This window comes from Micrasema longulum, unplaced genomic scaffold, assembly GCF_059751315.1.
Source record: "Micrasema longulum isolate JH-2025_06_02 unplaced genomic scaffold, ASM5975131v1 h1tg000031l, whole genome shotgun sequence".
Taxonomy (NCBI): domain Eukaryota; kingdom Metazoa; phylum Arthropoda; class Insecta; order Trichoptera; family Brachycentridae; genus Micrasema; species Micrasema longulum.
In genome coordinates this window covers 304,952-326,948 of record NW_028277238.1, presented here as the reverse complement: position 1 = coordinate 326,948, position 21,997 = coordinate 304,952, and the positions used below count along the sequence as shown (strand labels likewise).

The window sequence follows — 21,997 nt, the reverse complement described above, 5'->3', positions numbered from 1 at the left end:
TAATAAATATGCATGACTTATTTGTAAAGCACAAAATTCTTATATAATTTTTATCACAAACAGAATAAAGGTATATTTTCATTTCAATATTAATTAATACAGGCACCATTGTTGAATAAAAAAATGGCCAATGCGATCACTAGTTGGTTAAAATATAACAATATTTATGGATATATACGCTTAAAATGCATACATATAATTAATACAAATAATAATTGCAGCATGTTAGATCACTTTTCACAACAGGTAAGGCAATTTAACTAAAAAGTTGGAAAATAAGGAAAAAATTCCTTTGTTTTATTTTCACTATACCAGTATACATAATTTGATAGGTAGATGTGATGGTAACGTAAAAAATTAAACATGTCCTACAGTATTTTCTACCATATTTTGATAAAAGCTCCAATTAATTAAAATGATTGAGATTTTAAGCAATGGCACAATCAACAGTTTCATTCAATGTAAAATATATAATAAACAAATAAACCATCACGCTGTTTCCCCGCGGAGGAAGAAGAGGATAGAATGTCATCATTCTGTCTTTCCATACAGACCTCACTTCCTCTACATTCATACATCTTCTCATGTACGCACGATTATTATTCCAACTTTTGACATGCCCATCTTCATCAACGTAAAATGAACAACATAATATGAGCACTTCTTTCCACATGCAAAAATCACAATTTATAATAAATACATAAACATTTACCTGCACTAATATATTTAAATTTATTGGATTTTAAAAAACATACCGACATTGCTCAAACTTCTTGTTTCAAGCAAAACTCGTCAGAACTATCAGAAGACTAAAATAACAGTTAAAATCTTCATTCGGCAGAATTGTAAAATATGAGCATGCCTATTAGATGTATGCATTTGAAAAGTTTTCATTAAATTATTTAAATATTAATGAAAAAAAAGCAGATACAAATTTGAGATGAGGATATTAAAAACTACATAATTGCAAAAAATATATTACTCAAACGTGGATGGTTAGAGGAAAATTTAATAGGATAATGACCAATCTCACTATTGTACGTTTTCTAGTGAGCCTGGATTTAATTTACGACAAACTTTCAAGGGCAAAATTTTAGTCAAAAAAATACACGAGAATGAAAATACAATGGGATTTCAAGCAAGAGAACTCGCGTTAAAGACTATTTTATCTTACATTAAGTAAATAAATAGAAAATAATTTATTGGTAAATGGTCTTCCAGATAAATGAAAAATGTATATTTGAACATCTAATGCTTTGTATTCAGTTGTCAGGTACGCTTTAAAATGATCACGAACCGGTTTTGAGAACAAGTTGGGAAATATTCATGTACTCGGGATGAGAAGAAAATATTTCCACAAGTTGGCCGAAAGTCGGTCTCTCCTGAGGATTGTATGCCCAGCAATCCCTCATCACGGAGTAGATCTCCTCGGGGCAGTCTGAAGGCCGTGTCAGGCGCTCTCCCTTTTCAATTATCTCTATTGCCTGGAATAAAAACAATTAATTTACAATAATTAATATCCGTATTATTCAGTAATTCACATTCAGTTATTCAGTAATTATATTCTATACAATTATTGTTTTGCCCTTGTTTGTCTTTGCTAAATAGTTTTATGTTCTTTTTGTTCAGTTTCTTGCATTTATGTTTCTTCACCTAACTGTTGTAATTGGCTTAGGCCGTATATATATAATAAATATGCAGTCTACTTGAATGCACCCCCGGTGTAAATAAACAAACCTGTAACTATGAGAATGTTTTTGTGTAATTAGACCGACCTCAGAATGACGAGACTGATCATATTGCTTTCATGTACATAGCTGATATACCGTGATTGAAATATGAATGCAGAACTCACATCGACACCCCTTTTGTCTCCATAGGGCTGCTGTCCATAAGAGTACATCTCCCACAGGGTTACCCCGAAGCTCCAAACGTCACTCTTATGAGAGAAAGAGCCGAAGTTGTACGATTCGGGAGCGTACCACTTGATAGGCCACTTGCCTCCCTGACTTGCCTTGTAGTACGAGCTGTCCGTGGATAGAGCTCGGGACAGACCGAAGTCACTGATTTTAGCTTGATGCCTGCAAAATAACACAAAATGTAAATTCTCTGAAGAACTATTAAGTTGAAAAGAGTAAAGATTTTATATTTGCATGGACTTTCGGATACTGAGTTCTGCGTTATGATGCTGACTGTTGTTTGTATTTATTTCTAACGTTTTAAACAGCATTGCAATGTGCATTATCAGCGGCTGATGTACTATGGTTTAGTTAGGAATTTAAACCGTACCAGAGTAGTCAGATTAACTCTTCAAGGACAAGGAGTTTTTACCTGTCAGCTAGGAGTATATTCCTGGTAGCGAGGTCACGGTGCACGAATCGGCACTCCTCGAGGAACTTCATTCCGCACGCAACCTGACACGCCCACAGCTTCAGCTCATAACCTGGAGTAGCTTGCTCTGGATTCTCCAGGAGGAAGTTTAGCAGCGAGCCGAGGGGTGCCAGCTCCTGCACCATCGCTAATTGTGGAGTCTAAAACCAACACTAACATTTTAATACTTACTAAAAAAATAAATTATTGATCTTATTTACTGGTTTTGTGTGACATAACAATTATATTTGTTACAAGTAATCCAGGTGAATATTTAAATATATAATAAATCTAATATTTATTTACTCCCGTAGTGAGTTTATTTTTTAATTATTGGTGTCCGTAAATGCATTATTATTTTTTTCCCTTTTGTTGATAGTTGGCATTACACAAAAAAAAAAGTTTAGTTCGAGAGTGACTGGTTTCTATGGTTTGGAGCAAATTCCTGTCATCCTTCTAAATAATATTTCAAGGAAGTTATAAATATATTTCAATAAACTTCAATTGATTTGACTGAACAAATGTTTATTAAAAGTTAATAACAGATGTTTCATAACTTTGTCAATTTATTTTCAATTTGAGACCCAATGTTCATTAAAAAGAGTGTATGTTAAATCATTTCTAATTTCTTAGGTACATTTAGAATACTTTTTTTTTATCCAGAGAAATTCATTCAAGTCCGAAAAGATTCGCCGCTTAAGTGCCATAAACGCGTTAACGTGCTCTCTGTTTCTGTGCTCGGAGGGCCGGCCATACAAAAATAGTGCGTAAAGACCCGTGCCTTTGTACACGCTTTATGTGTCGAGGTCAAGCATTCTGAAAGAATTTAGATTTCGTGCACCCGGAGACATCTGTTAGAAGTTTGATGAACTGTCATAGCAATATCTAGCGGCACAGAAAAGGTTAAGCTCATGCGAAATTGCCCAAATGGCCAATATTTTAGCTATGTTCATGCATGCTGACACAATATGTTTGTTATGTTTGTTATACGCAGTTCACACAAATTAGAAGCTGAGCAATCCAAGCAATTTGGTCATTTCTAAGCATAAGGTCCCGATTTGTCATGACAGCCAAGATATGGAGAATTTAAGCATAATTTGTAAACAAACAACAACATTTTGATTATGTCATAATGTTGAATATTTCCCAAAGGGCAGATAGGATACTATCATATTATAATCGATGCTGTCTTCATTATTATTCATATACATATATATGTATATCATCTTTGAATAAACTTAATAGTGATGCTTAGTAATTTCTGCTATTATATATAAATAATAACTATTGCTAATCTATGTCTGTGTTACATTTTTACTTTATTGAATTATTGTGTATTTATTTTTACTATCACTTAAATACCAGATTGAATTATAAAATTACATATTGCCATGTATTATTAACTAATTTATCTGCATTCCATTTCTTGACATGTATAAATTTTTATAATGAATATTTTTTTATTATTTTGTATGTTGTTTAAAATGTTTTGATTTATATATAGAAGAGTCCCGACTTAACACGGAATTTTCAAACAAGTCCGGACATAAAAATTATAATTCGCTATGTTACTATATTACAATTGTGTATTGTGTGCATTAAATAAATAAAAAATAAAATAAATAATGTGCGCAATAAAATTCAGGAAGGTGTTTCTCACTTGGCAGATTCCTATAAGTCGTACGATGCATGCATGATTGAGGCCTATCATGACCTTGGCTTCTCGGAGAAACTCTTGGCTGTTGGTTTCTACATGCTGTGTATGAAGAGTCTTGATGGCCACCGGAATAGGAGCTGACGAAGGAGGAGTGTAGGTTCCACGGAGCACAGAACCAAACTCTCCTTCTCCCAAGACAGAACCCATTACTAGTTGGCTACAGAGAATAAAATCTGCAAAGAAGAATAGAAAGGTTAGGTGACCATTAAATTTAATTGGGTCAAAAAGTTTATGATGCATGCTAAAAAAATATGCTTATTTCAGGCAAGATGCACTGCTTAGGTTTTTTTTTTTTTTATCAAGTAATATCTATGTATTTGTTTATAGAAATTTATGTTATCAAAACATTAACAACATATTGATTTAACACGAATTACTTAATTTACGTTAAATCAACAGAAGAATAAATTGGTAGAAAATATGTTTTAATTTAGGTTTGATAAAGAAATATACTGTTGGAAAATACGATAAAAAGGATTAACAACTCTTAACAGAGGGAAAAAAGATGCAAGAAAAAGTTTTTACGTACCTTGAGCAGATATTTGTTCGTTTGGATCAATGGATGTTTCGCTGTATTTTTCTACTAATGGTAAGACTGGATCGTTGTTCTTCGGCAAATCATAAGTCTCAAAACCCAAGTTCATATCACTCGGGTTAGGAGGGAGGCTTAATGTGGACGAACCTAGGAGGTTTAGTTTGGAGGTTGGACTGGACAGAACATCTTTCTTAGATTGTATCACATTATTGTTCGTTGCATTTTTATTCTTATCGTTAATTTGCGTCGACGAAGTCGGGGGCGTGAGACGAGTGTTGTTGTTAATACCGCTGAGGTTGGACTTGATGCTGGGGTCGGTGATGAAGTCCGTGGAGAAAGAGAGATTTCGAGTGAGAAGGTCGATGGATTTGTTATCCACGGGGAGGGGAGGGATCGGTGGAGGACTAGTGTCTCCAACAGGGAGGGAACTCTTGCGCGGAGACTTGTGCTTCAATGACGCAGTAAGCGGTTTCTTTGTTCGATGTGGCGAAGTTTTCTTTGTGCGGGGCATCGTTGAAAACTGGAAGAAAAAAAATAAGGATCAATAATTTAGTTTTTAAAAAAAACTATGTCAGTGACATCTAGTTTTACTTATTTGAAACAGAATCTCAAAACCAAGTTTCGCTATTTATTCGAATACTTAACACATTAAGACATAATAAAATGTAGCCTGTAAACACTTCGAGATTTGGACACAATTAGCATAAGTGTGCCAGTGATGACCGAAGCCTTAAGCGGGTAGGATGTGTGTCAACAATCTATATAAAATGGCCAATGAAGCGAGCGTATTATAAAATAAACTATTTACTTCTCATAAAATTATTTGTTAATGTCGTAAACAGTATGTTTACTGTGGATATGGCTGTGAATGAAATGCTTTGTAAAACAATATTGGACATTTATTGATAAAACAATTTAAAGATTATGACATTGTATGATCTAAAAGTACAGAATAAAATCAACCTCAGGAAGAGCTGGCTTGGGCAGAGGGGGGACGGGTAATTGTAAACAGGTCGGTAGTCCATCTGACATTACGCTGTAGTGATCCACTAAATGTTCTAAAGATTCCAAGTACGGACCGTCATCAATAAATAATTGATTTTCCTGAAAAAACAAGGAAATTTGTGTCACTAAATAAGAACTACAATCTGTAAGAAACATATTTAAAACGTTACATATATCTGATTGCAATTATTAACAGTGACTTATGTAAATTTTATGGCAAATCAGAAATTCAAATAAAATCCTATCGATAGACAGGTTCTTAGATTTGCCATTATGCATATTTAATGAGAAGATTTAGTACTTTATGTAAATATTTTATTAAATATTAAAAACATGTACCATAAAACGTGAAGAAACCATGGTAAAATTATGAAATGGTTTGAAATTTAATAATTTTTAAGTTCAAATAAGTACAATTATTGAAATTTTTATTATGTATTCTTTAAAAGAATTTTTATTTCTTAGGTTCATTTTACATTTGAAGTGGTTTTGTATTAGGCCCACCAATGTAAAAAAAAAATTAACTTGCACATGAAGTTTATAAAAAAAGCAAATTATATAAATTTGTACCTCCTTGCGTATAATAAAGTTGTAGGGCACATTTCCACAGAGCATGGTAAGCACATATGCTCCCGTATTGCGATCACTGTAGCGCACTAGGAAGGTTCCATCCGTTGTAGTGATAGAATGTTTCTTACAGAAGTCCAAGAGCATGTTTATTGCCTCGTCTCTGTTGAGTGTCCCGTGGTACCACTGAGCGCGAGTTGTCTTTGGTATTTGTGGAGAATAATTTTCTAAAAAAAATAAATAAATTACATAGCATATTATTAGACCACACGGCAAAGTGATTACCACATTTGGCTGTCCCAGGAAAGATTCATTTCTGATAAGGTCGACATGAAATTATTGATTCAAAGGTGGGTTTCTATTACAATAACATATTCGTAGTTTCCTTGGACAGAGAACATGCACATATCTTTTCATGCGTACTGATATAGTGAGGAAGTTTAGTGCAAAATGGATTTATTCATACAAACTTTTACTGTGAAATTTAAAGGTACATTTTCCTTATATGCAGATATGTGTTATATAGTGCAGTACTCACTGAGAAGTTCATAGCATTCCATCTGATCATATTGTTTGGCCAAATCTGCGGGTGTTTCATTAGTCACTGTTCGCGGGTTGGCCGGGGCACACAGATCGAGGAGGACCTGTAGAACAACCAAACTTGTTGAGTATGAGTGCAGAAATAGAGATGAAAAGGAGAAAATAATTCTCATAAAAGTATTCTAAAATAAACACTATATTTCAAATGTACTAAAACAGCTGCGTGATATAGTCAAATCTCTAGGCTAATCAGATAATTAGATATTGGATGTTTTGGTAGTGTACCTATACTCTAATTAGATATTGGATGTTTTGGTAGGGTACCTATACTCTACTTTTAGATGATTGGCGGTTGAATAACATAAGTTGGCCATTCTAAATGATTTAGGTCTACTTGTCCCTGGGGGATAGTTATAATCGGAAGATACGGAAATTATACCTTCATCATGACAGTATAGTTGAAGATAAATTATCCCGAGCGATCACGGAAGTACATTACCGACCCTGCATTTTCAAGTTTTGAGGTAAGTACATCGATATATACCGAGGGTTTACGTACTCCTCGGTAAACATATCTATGCATTCAAAGTGACAAAAAATTGATTTCACCGATAACTTTTTGGTTTAATTATGATTTATTTGAATTTTAAATCATTTTGAGATGGCTACTTTTTATCTTAGAAGCCTGTTTAAAAAATGGAAGAGAAATAAGCAAATTTTTATGTCATTCTGCACAGACTAAATTCCGACAGCACCATCTAGTGGTGGAGTTTGAAAATTCAGGGGGATTATAGCGCATTCATAAGACCACGTGACTTTTGAGATTTGGAAAAAAATGTGACTTTTATATATTTTCCTATCTTCGTGAAAGCACGTATCGACATATAGATAGAGCTGGCTTCGTAATACTGAGGTAGATAGAGATAGACAAAAAGTGAAGCATACCACCTTAAGAATTGTCAAATGTCATATGAAAATCATGTTCAAGCCAGCACTTTTTGCTTTAATCGCGATTTATTTATATTTTGAATTGCTTTGAAGTGACTACTTTTTTATTTATTTGACAAATTGTAGTCTGCATTACTTTACGGGCTGTTTAACCCATTACGTAATGCAGACTGCAAATATAAGTTAGAAGCTAATGAATAGAAAGCAAATGGCTGCTAGACTGTCAATCATCACAGAAGCCTATTTAAAATACGAAAGAGAAATATTTTAATATTAATTTAGCATTGAACGCGGATTAACGATTCAATGCCACCTATTTGTTGAATTTGAAAATTCTAATAGTAACGGCCTATGTTTCCGATCATAGTATGATGTTTGAGATGACGTAATTAAAACACGTACCGACAGGACAAGACGGGAGATACAAATTTGCCATACCGAGAGATAGTAGAAAAGTTGAGTATACTGTCACAATATGTATCGATAAAGTTTGCAATCGCGGCCCCGATAAATATAGTTCTTTTATCTATTATGTTGGTAGGTAGTTTATTTCTAACTAGTGTCACCTCGAATATTGACATTCATGATGGTAAGACATCTCTCAGAAAAGCATTATCAACATTTTAATATCTTTTTATTTTCATACATAATGTACAAAATTAAATATATTAGACCTTTATTCTATCAGTAGTGATTTGTGTCTTTGTAATGTTCTTTTTTTTTAGTAAATGAAAATGTAGAATCTGACATTGTTCGGACGATATAATAAATAATATGTAAACAAACTTTGACAGATTCGATGTTTCCCCTCTGGGCAGCTTCATGAAGAGGAACTTTCCCAGTTTGTGCATGACGTATCTGAACATTAGCTCCGCCATCCACAACTAGTAACCTCACTGTAGATGGGAAGTTTGATTGACATGCATACTGAAAACAGAAAAGAAAATCATATTCATCAAAATACTCCCTCCTTGACGATTATAACAACAATCGATAGTAATTAAATGCCAATTATAAATTACAATGAACAATAAAATACATCATTTATTTATTTCCACATTGTTTGATTCTCCTTATCTGCACCTAATGGTCCATGGAACAGTGCAACTGCAATATCATTTGTAATGTTACCTGGATCATTAAATACATGAAAGTATTATTAGTTATTATGCTTTGAATGACAATCTCTGAGATACAGTAAGTAAAACATTCAAGTTTGTTAGAGAAAATTATTGGTGAAAGTTTATTGTAATTTATTATAGAAATAAAGATGAGTGATCTTAAAATCATATTTTATATCTTTTTGACACTTGAGCAATAATATACACACACATGTCCCCCTTATACCATTAAAACACCTATTCACCCACCCTCACCTACACACTTACACAAACAACACACAAAGAAACCGATTTATGTATATTTTATGTATTTCTGTGGATATCTGTCATTGGTTTTGATCTCAGTATATTTTTTTATATCCCTAATAAATGAATATGAGTACTTAATAAACCCACAAATTTGTGGATTTAAGTGTCACTCGTCTTTTCTTTCTATAACAAATTAAACATTTTATATTATTATGTATATTATATATTATGTTCAAAGCATTTATTTTGTGGTAAAATATTTTAATTAATTTTAGTAAATATTATTACATAACCACTTACTGTCTTTTTATGTCTACATTACATACTAATATTTACAAACATTTTAATTTAAATACCTTTGATTAATATTTTTAACTAATCCACCCAAGAACTATTTGATTTAACATGTTCGCGGACACTAATAGGATCCACTCATATGGACACACATCATAACTTTCTTATTTTTGTTAATATTTCACTTCCGATTGGACTGTAGTTAATGGTTTGACGTAAATCTTATTTGAATTACTGGGACACTTTTGTTCCTGACTATGTTTTAAAGGGACACAATATCTCCTCCTGCCATATATTATAATTACTTCAGTTTCACATAGGCTATAGCCGTCATTTCCTAAATGAGAGACACAATTTTGACTACTATAGCCGGCATAGCCACGAATTTGAAAAAAAAAATTGAAAAAAGTTTAAGTATTTTTCATACTAGATTTATTTTTATTATTTAGATATTGCTTTTTAAACATTTAAAAATGCCTTTTTTGTATATCAGAGGCATAGATTTTATGTAAAACATAAATATAACTAATTGACAAAAAATTTTTCAATGTTTTGACAGGAATAATTAGTAAGATTGTATTTTTTTTTGCACCACAACAGGTCAGGAGGTCCAATTACAGTGGTGAATTACATCACAGAACACCCAGGCTTGAGAAAAATCACATTAAATTTTTGTGCTCTCACCGGGAATCGAACCCGGAACCTTCCATGTGTAAGTCAAGCGTCTTGACCACTACACCACGGAGGCCGCCATGTAATGATTTAGTTAAAATATCTTTTATCATTTATAAATACAATTAGGCCATTAATTAGCCCAAAGTTATGATAATAACGGCAAAAACATACATGAAGAGGTGTGTATCCTGCAGTGTCCCGACAATTGACATTAGCTCCACTCTGTATGAGCTTGCTGAGTATATCGTCTTTGCCGGACCGTGTTGCGAGGTGTACTGCAGTCTGGCCATCTTGGTTCTTAGCATCACGGCTGTGGTAGCCGCAATCCAACATCTTGGATACCACAGTATAATTGCCTACTTCAGTGGCCCTAGGAAAATCAAAAAAAGTTTTCATTATTAAAGAAATACTTTTGGCAATAAACTTGTGTACATACTCTTTATTAATAAACCTATGTTAGCTTGTAAATAATAAATAAAAAAGAAATGGCCCATGCCGACATTTAGGTCTTAGTGAGCACTTTTTCAAAATGATGTATTTATCAACTATGTATTTATTTTTGGTATAAAAAACATTTTTCACTAATATGACATTTGATTATAACCCACACTTATTTGTTTATAAATTTGTATAAACCACATTAATTTTCAGTTATAAATACGTCAACCAGTTTCGAAGGTAGTGCCTCATTATCAGGATTCATTTTACAGTTTATTTTTGTACAAAAATTAATATGAAACTTATACATAAAAAATGAATATCAGCGAGTAAAAATAGTGAGGCGTGGCATTCTATTTCCTCTGCCTAACTCTGCATGGAAACGATGTGATGGTCTGTTACAGTAGTATGTATATGACAATTCCTAAGACTAAGACTTATAAATGAATAGGTTGTTGGCTAATGGCCATATTGGCAACCTATTACCTCTAACCTATTTGAGACAGTACAGAGTTAAAGAAATATTGAATCAACTGCTCCACAAGTGAATAACTTATGTTGTATTATTAATATACTAATTAGCATTTTTTTTTGAGAGTTTGCAAATTTAAGTAAAAATACCTGTGAAGTAAATTGCTCTGTCCGTATGTTCTGGAATTGTGAGGGGGCGGGTTTCCGGGACAAACAACCGCCAGTCGGGTCACAAGTCCATTGGAATCGCCCTGGTAATGTTGTATGAGGGTGTCCAGCCCGTGGACTGTCGTGTGTTCCTCGATAGAGAAGAATGCATCATCTCCATGGCGTCTTATTTGGTAGTGAACAACTTCACCCTAAGAGAAGACACACGTAACATATTGTTTAATGTCATAAAAAAGTTGTTATTCACGAAAATTTGATAATATGTATTTGACAATCAAATTTTGTAATCTAAGTCTCACCTCATGCAGTACAGAAAGGACATAATCTCCGGGAGATGTGTTACTATCTCGTACTAAGAATACTCCATCTTCATTCTCTGGAAATATCAAAAACAAATATTACGAAAGATAAAAAAGGATAGTAAAATTAATGAATAGGTTGTTGGCTAATGGCCATATTGGCAACCTATTACCTCTAACCTATTTAAGACAGTACAGAGTTAAAGAAATATTGAATCAACTGCTCCACAAGTGTATAACTTATGTTAGGTTTTTGTTCTTTTATTGTGCGTTTTGTAATATAAGTAATATAGATGTACATAAATGAATTATAAACATAAATACGTAGTGTTTAAAACTGTCTGAACATTTTGTTAATTATTTCTGTTTATTAGGTTAGTCTTCTGTTTATTCTTAAATGTAATTTTTTTTAATAAAAGTATATTGTTAAGTGTCCGCGTCACAGTTAACCCCAGTGAGGTAAAATTATTTTTATTATTAATTATAGTTTGTAAGAGAAAAAATATAAATAATATATAATAAATAAATGAAGGAGAAAAACTGCAACTTAAACGAGAATTGGGATCCTGATATTGAAATGAAATGCCGTACAGAACAGGCTAGATCTACGTTTATCAAGATGAGAATAGTGTTGCCCAGCCATGATACTAATCGTAATTTCCAAATGTGTATGGTGCGGTGATACGTCTTTTCCTGGCTCCCGTACAGAATGGAGGCTTGGACCCTTAGGGGAAAGAGCTTAAAAGAAATTGGAAACCTTTGAGATGTGGGTGTATGAAAAGATCCTCAAAACTCGATGGGTAGATAGAGTTCGAAATGAAGACGTGATAATTAGGATGTATAAAGAAAAAGAAAGATTAAAAACGATAATAATCCAAAAGTTGCAGTATTTTAAACCCATCATAAGACACCCAGAGGAATATGAAATCCTACATCTCATTGTAAAAGGCAAAACTGCGAGCAGTAGGGGGCCTGGGAGGAGAAGAACTTCCCGGCTGAAGAACACGCGGCAGTGGTATACCGAATCTTCAGTGGAGCTTTTCCGGGCGGCTACAAAAAAAATAATGTGGGCCGACATGATTGCAGATGTCCGATAACAGACATGCACCCAGAAAAGAAGAAAATGAATAATATTTCAAACAAAATACCGTAAAGAGTCATAAGGATGAAATCACCAGACTGTCAATGAGTATTGTTATCCCAGCAATTCAGCTGATGGAGTTTTGAATGTATCACCATTAAAGTTTTATTCACTGCATTTGTTAACAAAATTACAAAATATTTCTCAGGCAGGACCCGGTATTGGTTTCCTTGGCATAAAACATTTTGAAACAAAGAATATTTTTGATAGAGGCATGTCATTAACAACATTGTCGATAAAGTGGTACTTTTAAAGTACAACCGTTGCCTTCATTGTTAAGAACAGAGCAGTAACACAAATATTATCCTATTAAGATAAAAATTATTACCATTTTAAACAAAAGGTACTTTAAAAAAAAAATTTTTTGATTCTCGATGTTAAAATACTTGAAAAAGTATTTCAGTATTACAAAAAATATGAGTATATTTTTAATCCATGAGATGATTTTTGTATGCATTATATATAATTAATAAATAAAAAAATAAAACAAAACCTTGTGACACAAAAAATACAGAAAAACATTAAAGTATTAGTATATTAACCATGAAATAATATTATGAGGCTGTGCAGATAGATGAATTTATGTAGCAAATCGGTTCATTTGTTGCTAATTAGCATTCTACTCTGGCCAACCATGTAAAAAAACAACTCTATTCCTTTAAAAAAGTGACTCAAGTAATGCCAAGGACACAGCAAGCTCACCAAAATGCAAATACAAAACATGTAATTGACATAAACCTTATAACAAAAGTTATTATCACGAGTGACACATAAATATTTTTCCCGGTGAATATTTATTATCTAACAAAAGAAACGAATTTACAATAGTATTGAATACAGAGAATAATGTCGAATCCTAAGCTATCGTTTTATCTTAAGAGAAGTAACAAAGATTTTATAATACCTTTCTTGAGTAATTGTTCCGCAGCATCTCTGGATATTTTTCCGTGAAACCAATTCAGATTATCGTCTCGATTCATCCTTAGTAAGAAGGAATTAGTCTGAAAAAGACGTGATCTCAAATTAAACGAGAACTATAATGCTCAATTATTCTACGACAAAATTTGTATAAAATATCGCGTGAATTTCAAAAGGTAAAGCACTCCTTCGAATTAGGATAATCTCGAGATATTAATATTAATTACTAAATTAACTAGTGACAGTGACATGACAAAAGACTTGCGACTGAAAACACAAACAAATTTAATTAGTATTTTTTTTACCACATAAGATAACTTCAGTCCAAGATTTTATTAATATTTTTACACGTAAATATGCTGAAACCAGTTTATAACGTAAAACGATTAAGAAACTTAAAACAAATAAAGTTTTACAAACTATTTGAAACTTTTCGCTACTCTAGGCATGCGTGTCACAATAAACGCCATATTTACACATGTCTCGCTCACAGATTACAACTGTCTCGCTCTTTCATGTTTTCTTCTGTCATTTCAAACAACTGAAGTCAAAATGTAAACTGTTTTATAAACTAATATTTTCTCCCGATGACTCATGCCTAAACCGAGAAAAAAACTAGAAAAGAATTATTTTTATGTTAACGTAACTAAGTTTATTGACACTCTTTGATTGAGAAGAACTTTTAATTCACAATACCTTCAATAATATGAGTGACGTCATTGTTTTTATCATTTTCTTATACTAATTGTTTGAATGCACTAAATATCACATAGTAAGAACTACACCAATTTTATCGGACGCTTTTGGCAATTTAGATAACTTCTTAAAAAATGTATGTTGGATTTTAGAAGCAACATCGTTACGTTCAATAACAGCGACCGAACTGAGCGAACTCGGCGAACCAGCGGATTCGCTAGACGTCCACGCGCGAGATCCCCGGCTTCGTGTTCATGAATGACTCATAACTCATAACAAGGTCAATTCTGAGATATATTATGAATCACCTAGTTTCATTTAACAATAATAAAACTAAGCAAGCCCGTAAAAAAGTTAAAAGATAATCCTAGGAAACTCGAGAAATACACGGGTTTATTGTAATGCTGAATCCACTTTGAATCCAACTAGAAAACAAAAACATTCTCATTCTGATAGTCAAAATGGTATTTATGATTGAAAGCATAATTGGCAAACTTTTCAATTTAATTTTTATTAACGTATTTTTACTAGATTTATCGATGTAGCTAATTCTAGCGATTTTTAATACCATATTTTGAATTACGGATCGAAAAAAAATAATTAGAAAGTTTTCTTTGCAAGAATATTTCTTATCGAACAAATGTTATCTACACCAGAAAATGTAACTCTAAATTACTCTTACTTCACATAAATCTGTTTTGCGCTTGCATGGCAAGTATCTATAGTTTAGAACATTATCTATTCCTGAAATGTATCAAATGTATGTTTTTTTCACTGCTGATTAAAAAAAATATATCGAGCCATTAATTGCCAAAACATCGTAACCAACGCAACAGAAGCAATATTTTCACGGGAGATTATTTTTTCTCCTCAATTGCTTTGAGAACTAAGTTTTGATTTTTGCACGGTGTACATTAATTTGGCCCTGTCAATAAAATAAATATTAAAAACAAAACTGAACAATCAAGAAAAAAAAAATTCTTCCATAAAATAAAGTTAAGGCGATCGTGGCTCGATATCATCATCATAATACCTTTTCCATACCTAATGGTGCATAGGGCACTGCATTGGTAGCCCAATTGTAGCATATTTCAACAATTTATTTGTTACATGGAAGTAAAAATCGGGTTGTGGTTCCGTGACTAGTGTGCGAGGTTCAAACCAAACTGTAATTGAAATATTTGGGTGAATCAGAAGAACGCAAATATTTAGGACCATTTTCTTTTAGTCGTAAATAGCCGCGTTAGAATATAGAAAAAAGTTGTGATAGAGCGGGTGTTACGTGCCGAAGTAGTAGCACACAGAGAACGATTATTTGAAGTCCAACAGATCAATTGACAAAACACGAAGATGTTGTATTACAATGTTATTATTTAAAAGACATTACAAAAAGCCATTATGAAATTACACTTGAAAGATACCCTTATTATTTAAACTAAGTATTACGTCAGAGTGACGTAGTAACCACGAGAGATCACGTTTCTAATTCATTCTTAAAGGACTGCGTATGGATTTATAGAATGCAAGTTTTAATCCTTTGGAGGGGAAGGTTTGATACAAAAAATAGGCGCATTTATTTTTCCCGGGCGACATCCTGAGATTCACGGAAAAGTATATTTCTCACGCACTAAAGCATACGGTTTTCAGGTGCATACTATTAAAGACTCTTTTCAATTAAAAGACATGATTTCTGCATTGCGAAAGATATTAATATTGGTCTCAGGGGGCTTTACCAGATGGTTAAGTGCCAAATGCATCAGAACTCTAGGTATATTACATCCTGAGGAGAACGTAATTTCTACCACCAGCTAACAAAATACAATACGTACTATGTAAGTACCTAACACGGGGTTCGAACTTTGGACCTCCAGATCCAGAATCCGCGACACTACCACAACCACAACCACAACCCGTGTCTATTTAAATCTTTGAGCAGAAATATTTATATTTAACTATTAAGTACTTTTTCTCAAATCTGATATTGCAGCTTTCACCATTAAGACAACATTTCTAGAAGTAGTACATATATATATTTACACAGACATGTTAAGTAAGTTTGTAAGTACAACCTCAGCAATTCCGTCGCACAGTGAATTGTATGAGTCATGGCTTAAACATGTTAATATCATTTTTGCTAACGATTATTGCCACATTGAATAAAAATAAACACTTACCATTATTATTTGTACAACTTGAATACATTACATATACTCGTACATACATACGTGATTACCCATAATAGTAAAACAGTGCTATATTTATTATTTATGTTCAAAGCATTAACGTTGTGTTCAGACATTTTAATGAATGTTAGTAAACATTTGTATTTAACCACATACCGACATTTCATGTCTACCGGTTTCGAGACGTCCCCGTCTCTTCGTCGGGACACTCACTACACCAACATGCAAATACTAAAATACACTTTCTCCTTTACCATCACCGTAGTATAAAAAGTTTTTGCGAAAAAATACATAAATTATATAAAAAGTTAAAGGGGATGCAAACACTACCGTGTCCAAACATGCCTGGCGAAAGTTTATTGTAGTATTTGCATGTTGGTGTAGTGAGTTTCCTGACGAAGAGACGGGTACGTCTCGAAACCGGTAGACATCAAAAGTCGGTATGTGGTGAAATACAAATATTTTCTAACATTAATTAAGTGTTTTAGTTATTTAGATTTTTACTGTTTACTTTTTAGCATGAACACTTGTCAAATTTACTACCTCGCTCAATGTTTATTTTTTGTAAATTTATTAAATCATTTTTAAGTGCTAGAACTCTATTCGTCCGTCAGCTGCAAGACGATTGGTAATCTAGCTTCCATATGTAAAAGAAGAAAATGGATTGTCTCATTCGCCCAAACAAACATTGAATCACCTTCTCCACAAGCGTATAGTTTACGTTATGTTTTTGTTCTTTTATTGTGCGTTTAATAATATAAATAATATGGATTTACAAAAATAAATTATAAACATAAATACGTAGTGTTTAAAACTGTCGAAACATTTTGTAATTTCTCTCAGTAGTCTTCTTTGTATATTCTTACATGTAAAAAAGTATATTGTTAAGTAGCCTTGGCACGGGCAACCCCAGTGAGGTCACATTATTTATTATTGTTTATGTTGCCGACGTAAAAGCACATGCACCAACTTGGCGGCCCTTCCTGGGGCTTTAATGTAGCATAGGGGGCTTCAGTATGTGTAAGCGATGTACCACCTCCTCAATAAAGACTAGTATTTGTCACTTTCGGGGGTGGTCATCGCCATACTGAAGCCCACATATAGATTAGAATTCATAAAAAATATGTGTATGTCCATACTATATTGTTATGTTGTTCTGTATGAGTGTTGATCGCCGCGCGGTCGGCGGGGGACTGCGGCCGGGTAGCGGGAGGGTGGGGACCTTATACGTGGCGCGAGAGAGACCGATAGAGCCGGCAAATGTGCTCGCTATCTCTCTCGCCGCGTGATTGGTCAACCTAGTACCGCCCGCTATTGGCCTAGCCCGCCGCCGCACGGCAAAAAATGTTGTATATATAGCCCCGCCGGGGAAAAATAAAGTGAGTCATCTCGTCACACTACTAAGGCTTTTTACTCTCCACTTCGTCTCCCTACCTCGCTTCAAACCGGACCTCATCGCCACCTGTATTCAAACACCGCTACCCCCCTGGACTTGGAACTCGGATACTCTTTGGACTGGATTTTGGACCCCGGATAATTTGGACCCTTGGATACTTCCCCGGAACACACCCGCCGTTCCCACCGACGGAGAGATACCGGCCTTACAACCCGGTTGCCTGACTCAGGATTGCGGCCGCCAGCGCTACTCGCTAGCGACCCCGCAAGGGATCTCTAGGCGACGATACCTCCCCCGGAGCTTATCGTTCGTCGGCCGAGGCCCGCCTACGCCCGGCCACTCTGCGTTTGACACCAGCGCCTATAGAAATACAGTTCTTGTGACGGGCGCGATTGCTACGGACGAAGCAGTGATCCGCCGCGTCTGTTACAGTTTATAATGTGCAAAAATTAATAAATCAATAAATGTTATCAACTATCAGATACCTACATTTTAGGTCTAGAATTTCAACCTTCCACGCGCAGGAAACTGCAAGACGTGTTGTAATCTAACTCATATTTTGTAAAAGATGTATCCATACTTTCAAAAGTTTTATTAAAACACTAAATTTCATTGTCAATTAAAAAAAGGATGTGTTTCTATGTCACAAAACATAAGTACGAGACCTAGCGCAATTAGTAACATCTTAATTACTAAATTAAAAACATCAGCAATTCATTATATTTACAGAATGATATTTTTATTTAATGAAATGAACAAAGGTAATAAAAAATGCAGTCAGGAATACAATATATTTAAGAAAGAAGTCAAAAATTATATTCATAATTCAGTTTTATGTCAAATCGTCGATAACACTATATATTTTTATTAACATATTACAACAGAGATAAAGAACATTTTAGAGACGGGATTATGTAAGTCTAGACATTTACTGGGCTTATGGCTGGTTTAAGTGGCCACTTTACACACTGTGTAACACTCACCATTCTGCCTATATTTGAACATCTATATTCCTTCGATTCTTCCGTCTGTTGACGTTTTTGAAGTTATAGAGTTGAAACCTTTTTGTTGCGGGCGAGATTCATATGATTGAATTATTTCACCTACATACTAGGCAACGTCAGAAAATATTTTTTAATTTTTATACCTCGTCTTTGACCAGGTGGATTTATCAACAATGTTTTTAGTTTGTCCAAATTATTGGATTCAACCGCTCCCTAGGAGGTTGGATCCAGTCCTTGTCTACAAAAATTTGGACAAACTCAAAACATCATTAAATTGTACCCCGAAGTTTCTTGAAAACGCATGAATTTTTTTTTTTCTTTTCAAAACGAACTACTTTGAACGACGTCACTAGTTCATATGAATCGACCAATGGTATGAGAGTTGTAAAATATTTCCGGTTTACGGGAAGTCAACGGACCAATCGGCAGAATTGACCGAGAAGAAGCGGAAAAGAACTTGAGACATCGACCGCGGAGTAATTTCAAAAATACAAAACTTTAAATAATCATGGCGCTGATACACAAAAAATAATAATTTGGCTTAGTTTAATAGTCTATTTACAAATAAAAAGAAAATAAAAAACCACTGAACTACCTCATTATTATTCAAAAGTTAAAATTTCAGGACGAGATATTTTTTTATGTTTTTTTCGGACTTGGGTTATTGATATTTTCTACTCCACACATGTTTCATTAGAGTAGATCACGACGTGATCAATACAAGAATTCAAAGCTACAGCTGAACACGTATTATAAGTAAATATTTTTCTGCTCGAGGAATTGCTAATTGCTACACCTTGCCGGGAAACGCTGAAATTCAATGAGTGGCCGGTGTTTTGTGGTGACTAATGTACCAACACAAATTGTCCGCAGATGTTGATGAATGACGATGTCAATTAATTGATTGTTGTAAAAACAATGGAGTACTACTGAATCAAACATTGAAAACATTAAGTGAATAGACGGAGTCTGGGTATTTTGAAGAATTGGTTTTTGAGCGTTGTTTTTCTGTTGTCGGCCTCGTAGGTAATGGTCAGCGCGTTTGCCTACCATGCAAGAGGTCTCGGGCTCGATTCCCGACATTTATTTATTTATTCATTCTATAGTATGCTAGTTCAAATGTTAATGAACTTATTAAGGCTTTTTAGGCTATGCCCGTGTCAAGCCACAATAAATAACAATAAAAATATAAAGTAAAATTAATTAGTTTAAATTATAATGACATAGAATAACAATCTAGAAAAAAGGTAAATGTTATAAATAATACAATTAAAAGAATACAATGCAAAAAAGATAATCAGAAATAATTTTTCAAATATAAATCATACAAATTAAGAATTACACATAATCAAATATACAAAATAATGGTATCATTAAAATCAACAAAATAGTAGTAAAATATAGAAGTATTAAAAAAATAACAAAATAAGAGTATCATTGAAATCTATAAAAGATTATATATAAATAAAAACATAATTGAAATGATAATTGAGATATGTTTTCTAGAAACTCACTCAATACTATAGTAAGAAATATACGAAATAGGAGCAATTAATAATATGCCAAATAATAGTACGTACTAAATTAAATTATACAAAAATACATAATGAAAAAACATAAAAATATCAATATATATAAAAAGCAAATAAAAGTAAAAGTATGGAAGGAAAGCAGATTTGTAAATTTTTGCTAAATGCTAATGTCCAACTTTAAAAAAATTGACAACCTCGTCCCTATCGATGTGCAGCAACCAATTACAAACATTTTTCTTAAATACATTGGCCCTTGTGGAGTTTTTTATGGCTGCCGGAAGTTGATAAAAAAATTTCGGAGCCAGGAAGGTAAAGTTTCTTTGAGTTAGCTTCAAGTGAGTGGTTGGTCCAAGGTAATGAATCCTTCCCGCTGATAGGTGAACATGTTTGATATGATGTATTTATTTCAAAGGGGGTTTTCACACTAGAATATTTCATAGTCCCTGGACTGGTACTTGAAGCGTAAGACTAATTACATTACTATCATGTAACAAAATTGTTCAAGATACGCTGCGATTGGCGTACCGATCCGGTGCCCTATGCACCATTATCTGCGGAAAGGGAATGATGATGATGACTTTCTGTCACTCTCTCGCAAATGCCTCTCCGATACTGTGCATTGATTTTCCCTAACTAAAATCGACAAAATTGTCGTTTCGCTGTCCCGTTTGCCGCACACCAAACTGAACCGATTCGGTTGTTTTTTTTTAAAGAAAGATCATCAGAATATAAGCTTCTATGCCGATACCTTTTCCGTTTTTTTACAATAGGGAAATATCACATACTACGAATACCGATAAAAATATATGCAATGGATTCAGAATAATTCATTGTATTTTCAAAATCAATATGGATATTGCGGAGAAATGTTATCAAACATAAATGTAAAAATGAAATTTTATAAAAATACGTTGCAAGAACATCGCAACGTGTTTGGCCTTGGTTGTTGTGACGTCGAGATTCGTGATAATGTTCTAAACAAATTTCAATGGCCAGGAACAAATAAACATGAATCGTGACAGATTAGGGGCGTGGCCAATGGAATGACCGTTTTTGCGGGAATTTAAAATTACAATTTTAAAAATATTTTTTATGCAAGGTACTATTAATTAGCCAAAAAAATTATATTTTACTGGTCAGTATTTCATAGAACTTTATTACTTTAAATATGTAATAAATAAGTGATATTTCCCTATTATTTATCATGTTTGTATATTAACATATTGCAATAGACACGAAGAACATTTTACAGAAGGGAATACAGGAGTCTAGGCATCCACAGGGCTTATGACCTGTCATTGGCTGGTTTAAGTGGCCACTTTACACAATGCGTAACACTCACCATTCTGCCTATATTTGAACATCTATATTCCTTCGATTCTTCCATCTGTTGACGTTTGTGAAGTTAAAGAGTTGAAACCTTTATTGTTGCGGGCGAGATTCATATGATTGAATTATTTCACCTACATACTAGGCAACGTCTTAAAATATTTTATTGTCATTATGAACAGCTCTCTAGGGGGTTGAATCCACGGTGAATGTTACACAGTGTGTAAAGTGTCGACTTAAACCAGCCAATGACATGTCATTATCCTTGTTAATGCCTAGACTTTGCAGACTAGACGTTGCAACAAATTTAGATAATTTATTCTGCATTTTTAACTAAAAATCAGTTTTTTTTATTTATGACTATTTTATCAGAGGTGCAATAAGCATATTTGTTTAGTCAT

General features: G+C 33.6%; 1 protein-coding gene across 2 annotated transcripts; it reads right to left on the bottom strand.

Moving 5' to 3' along the window:
• Window positions 1–963: 963 nt before the first annotated feature.
• Shark (SH2 ankyrin repeat kinase) lies at window positions 964–14,417 on the bottom strand. Of its 2 annotated transcripts, none has more exons than XM_088224302.1 (14): window positions 13,762–13,983; window positions 13,443–13,539; window positions 11,398–11,474; window positions 11,081–11,289; window positions 10,193–10,391; window positions 8,469–8,609; window positions 6,733–6,838; window positions 6,198–6,421; window positions 5,586–5,726; window positions 4,617–5,142; window positions 4,031–4,260; window positions 2,332–2,531; window positions 1,856–2,081; window positions 964–1,484 (listed from the first exon to the last, which is right to left on the bottom strand). In XM_088224302.1, exons 2-14 carry the CDS (start codon window positions 13,516–13,518, stop codon window positions 1,290–1,292), a joined length of 2,550 nt encoding a protein of 849 aa, XP_088080428.1. In that variant the 5' UTR covers window positions 13,519–13,539; window positions 13,762–13,983; the 3' UTR covers window positions 964–1,289. The 2 variants fall into 2 exon arrangements, with proteins under 2 accessions (XP_088080428.1, XP_088080419.1); XM_088224293.1 differs by lacking the exon at window positions 13,762–13,983 and adding an exon at window positions 14,153–14,417 and having other exon boundaries at window positions 1,240–1,484.
• Window positions 14,418–21,997: the final 7,580 nt, after the last annotated feature.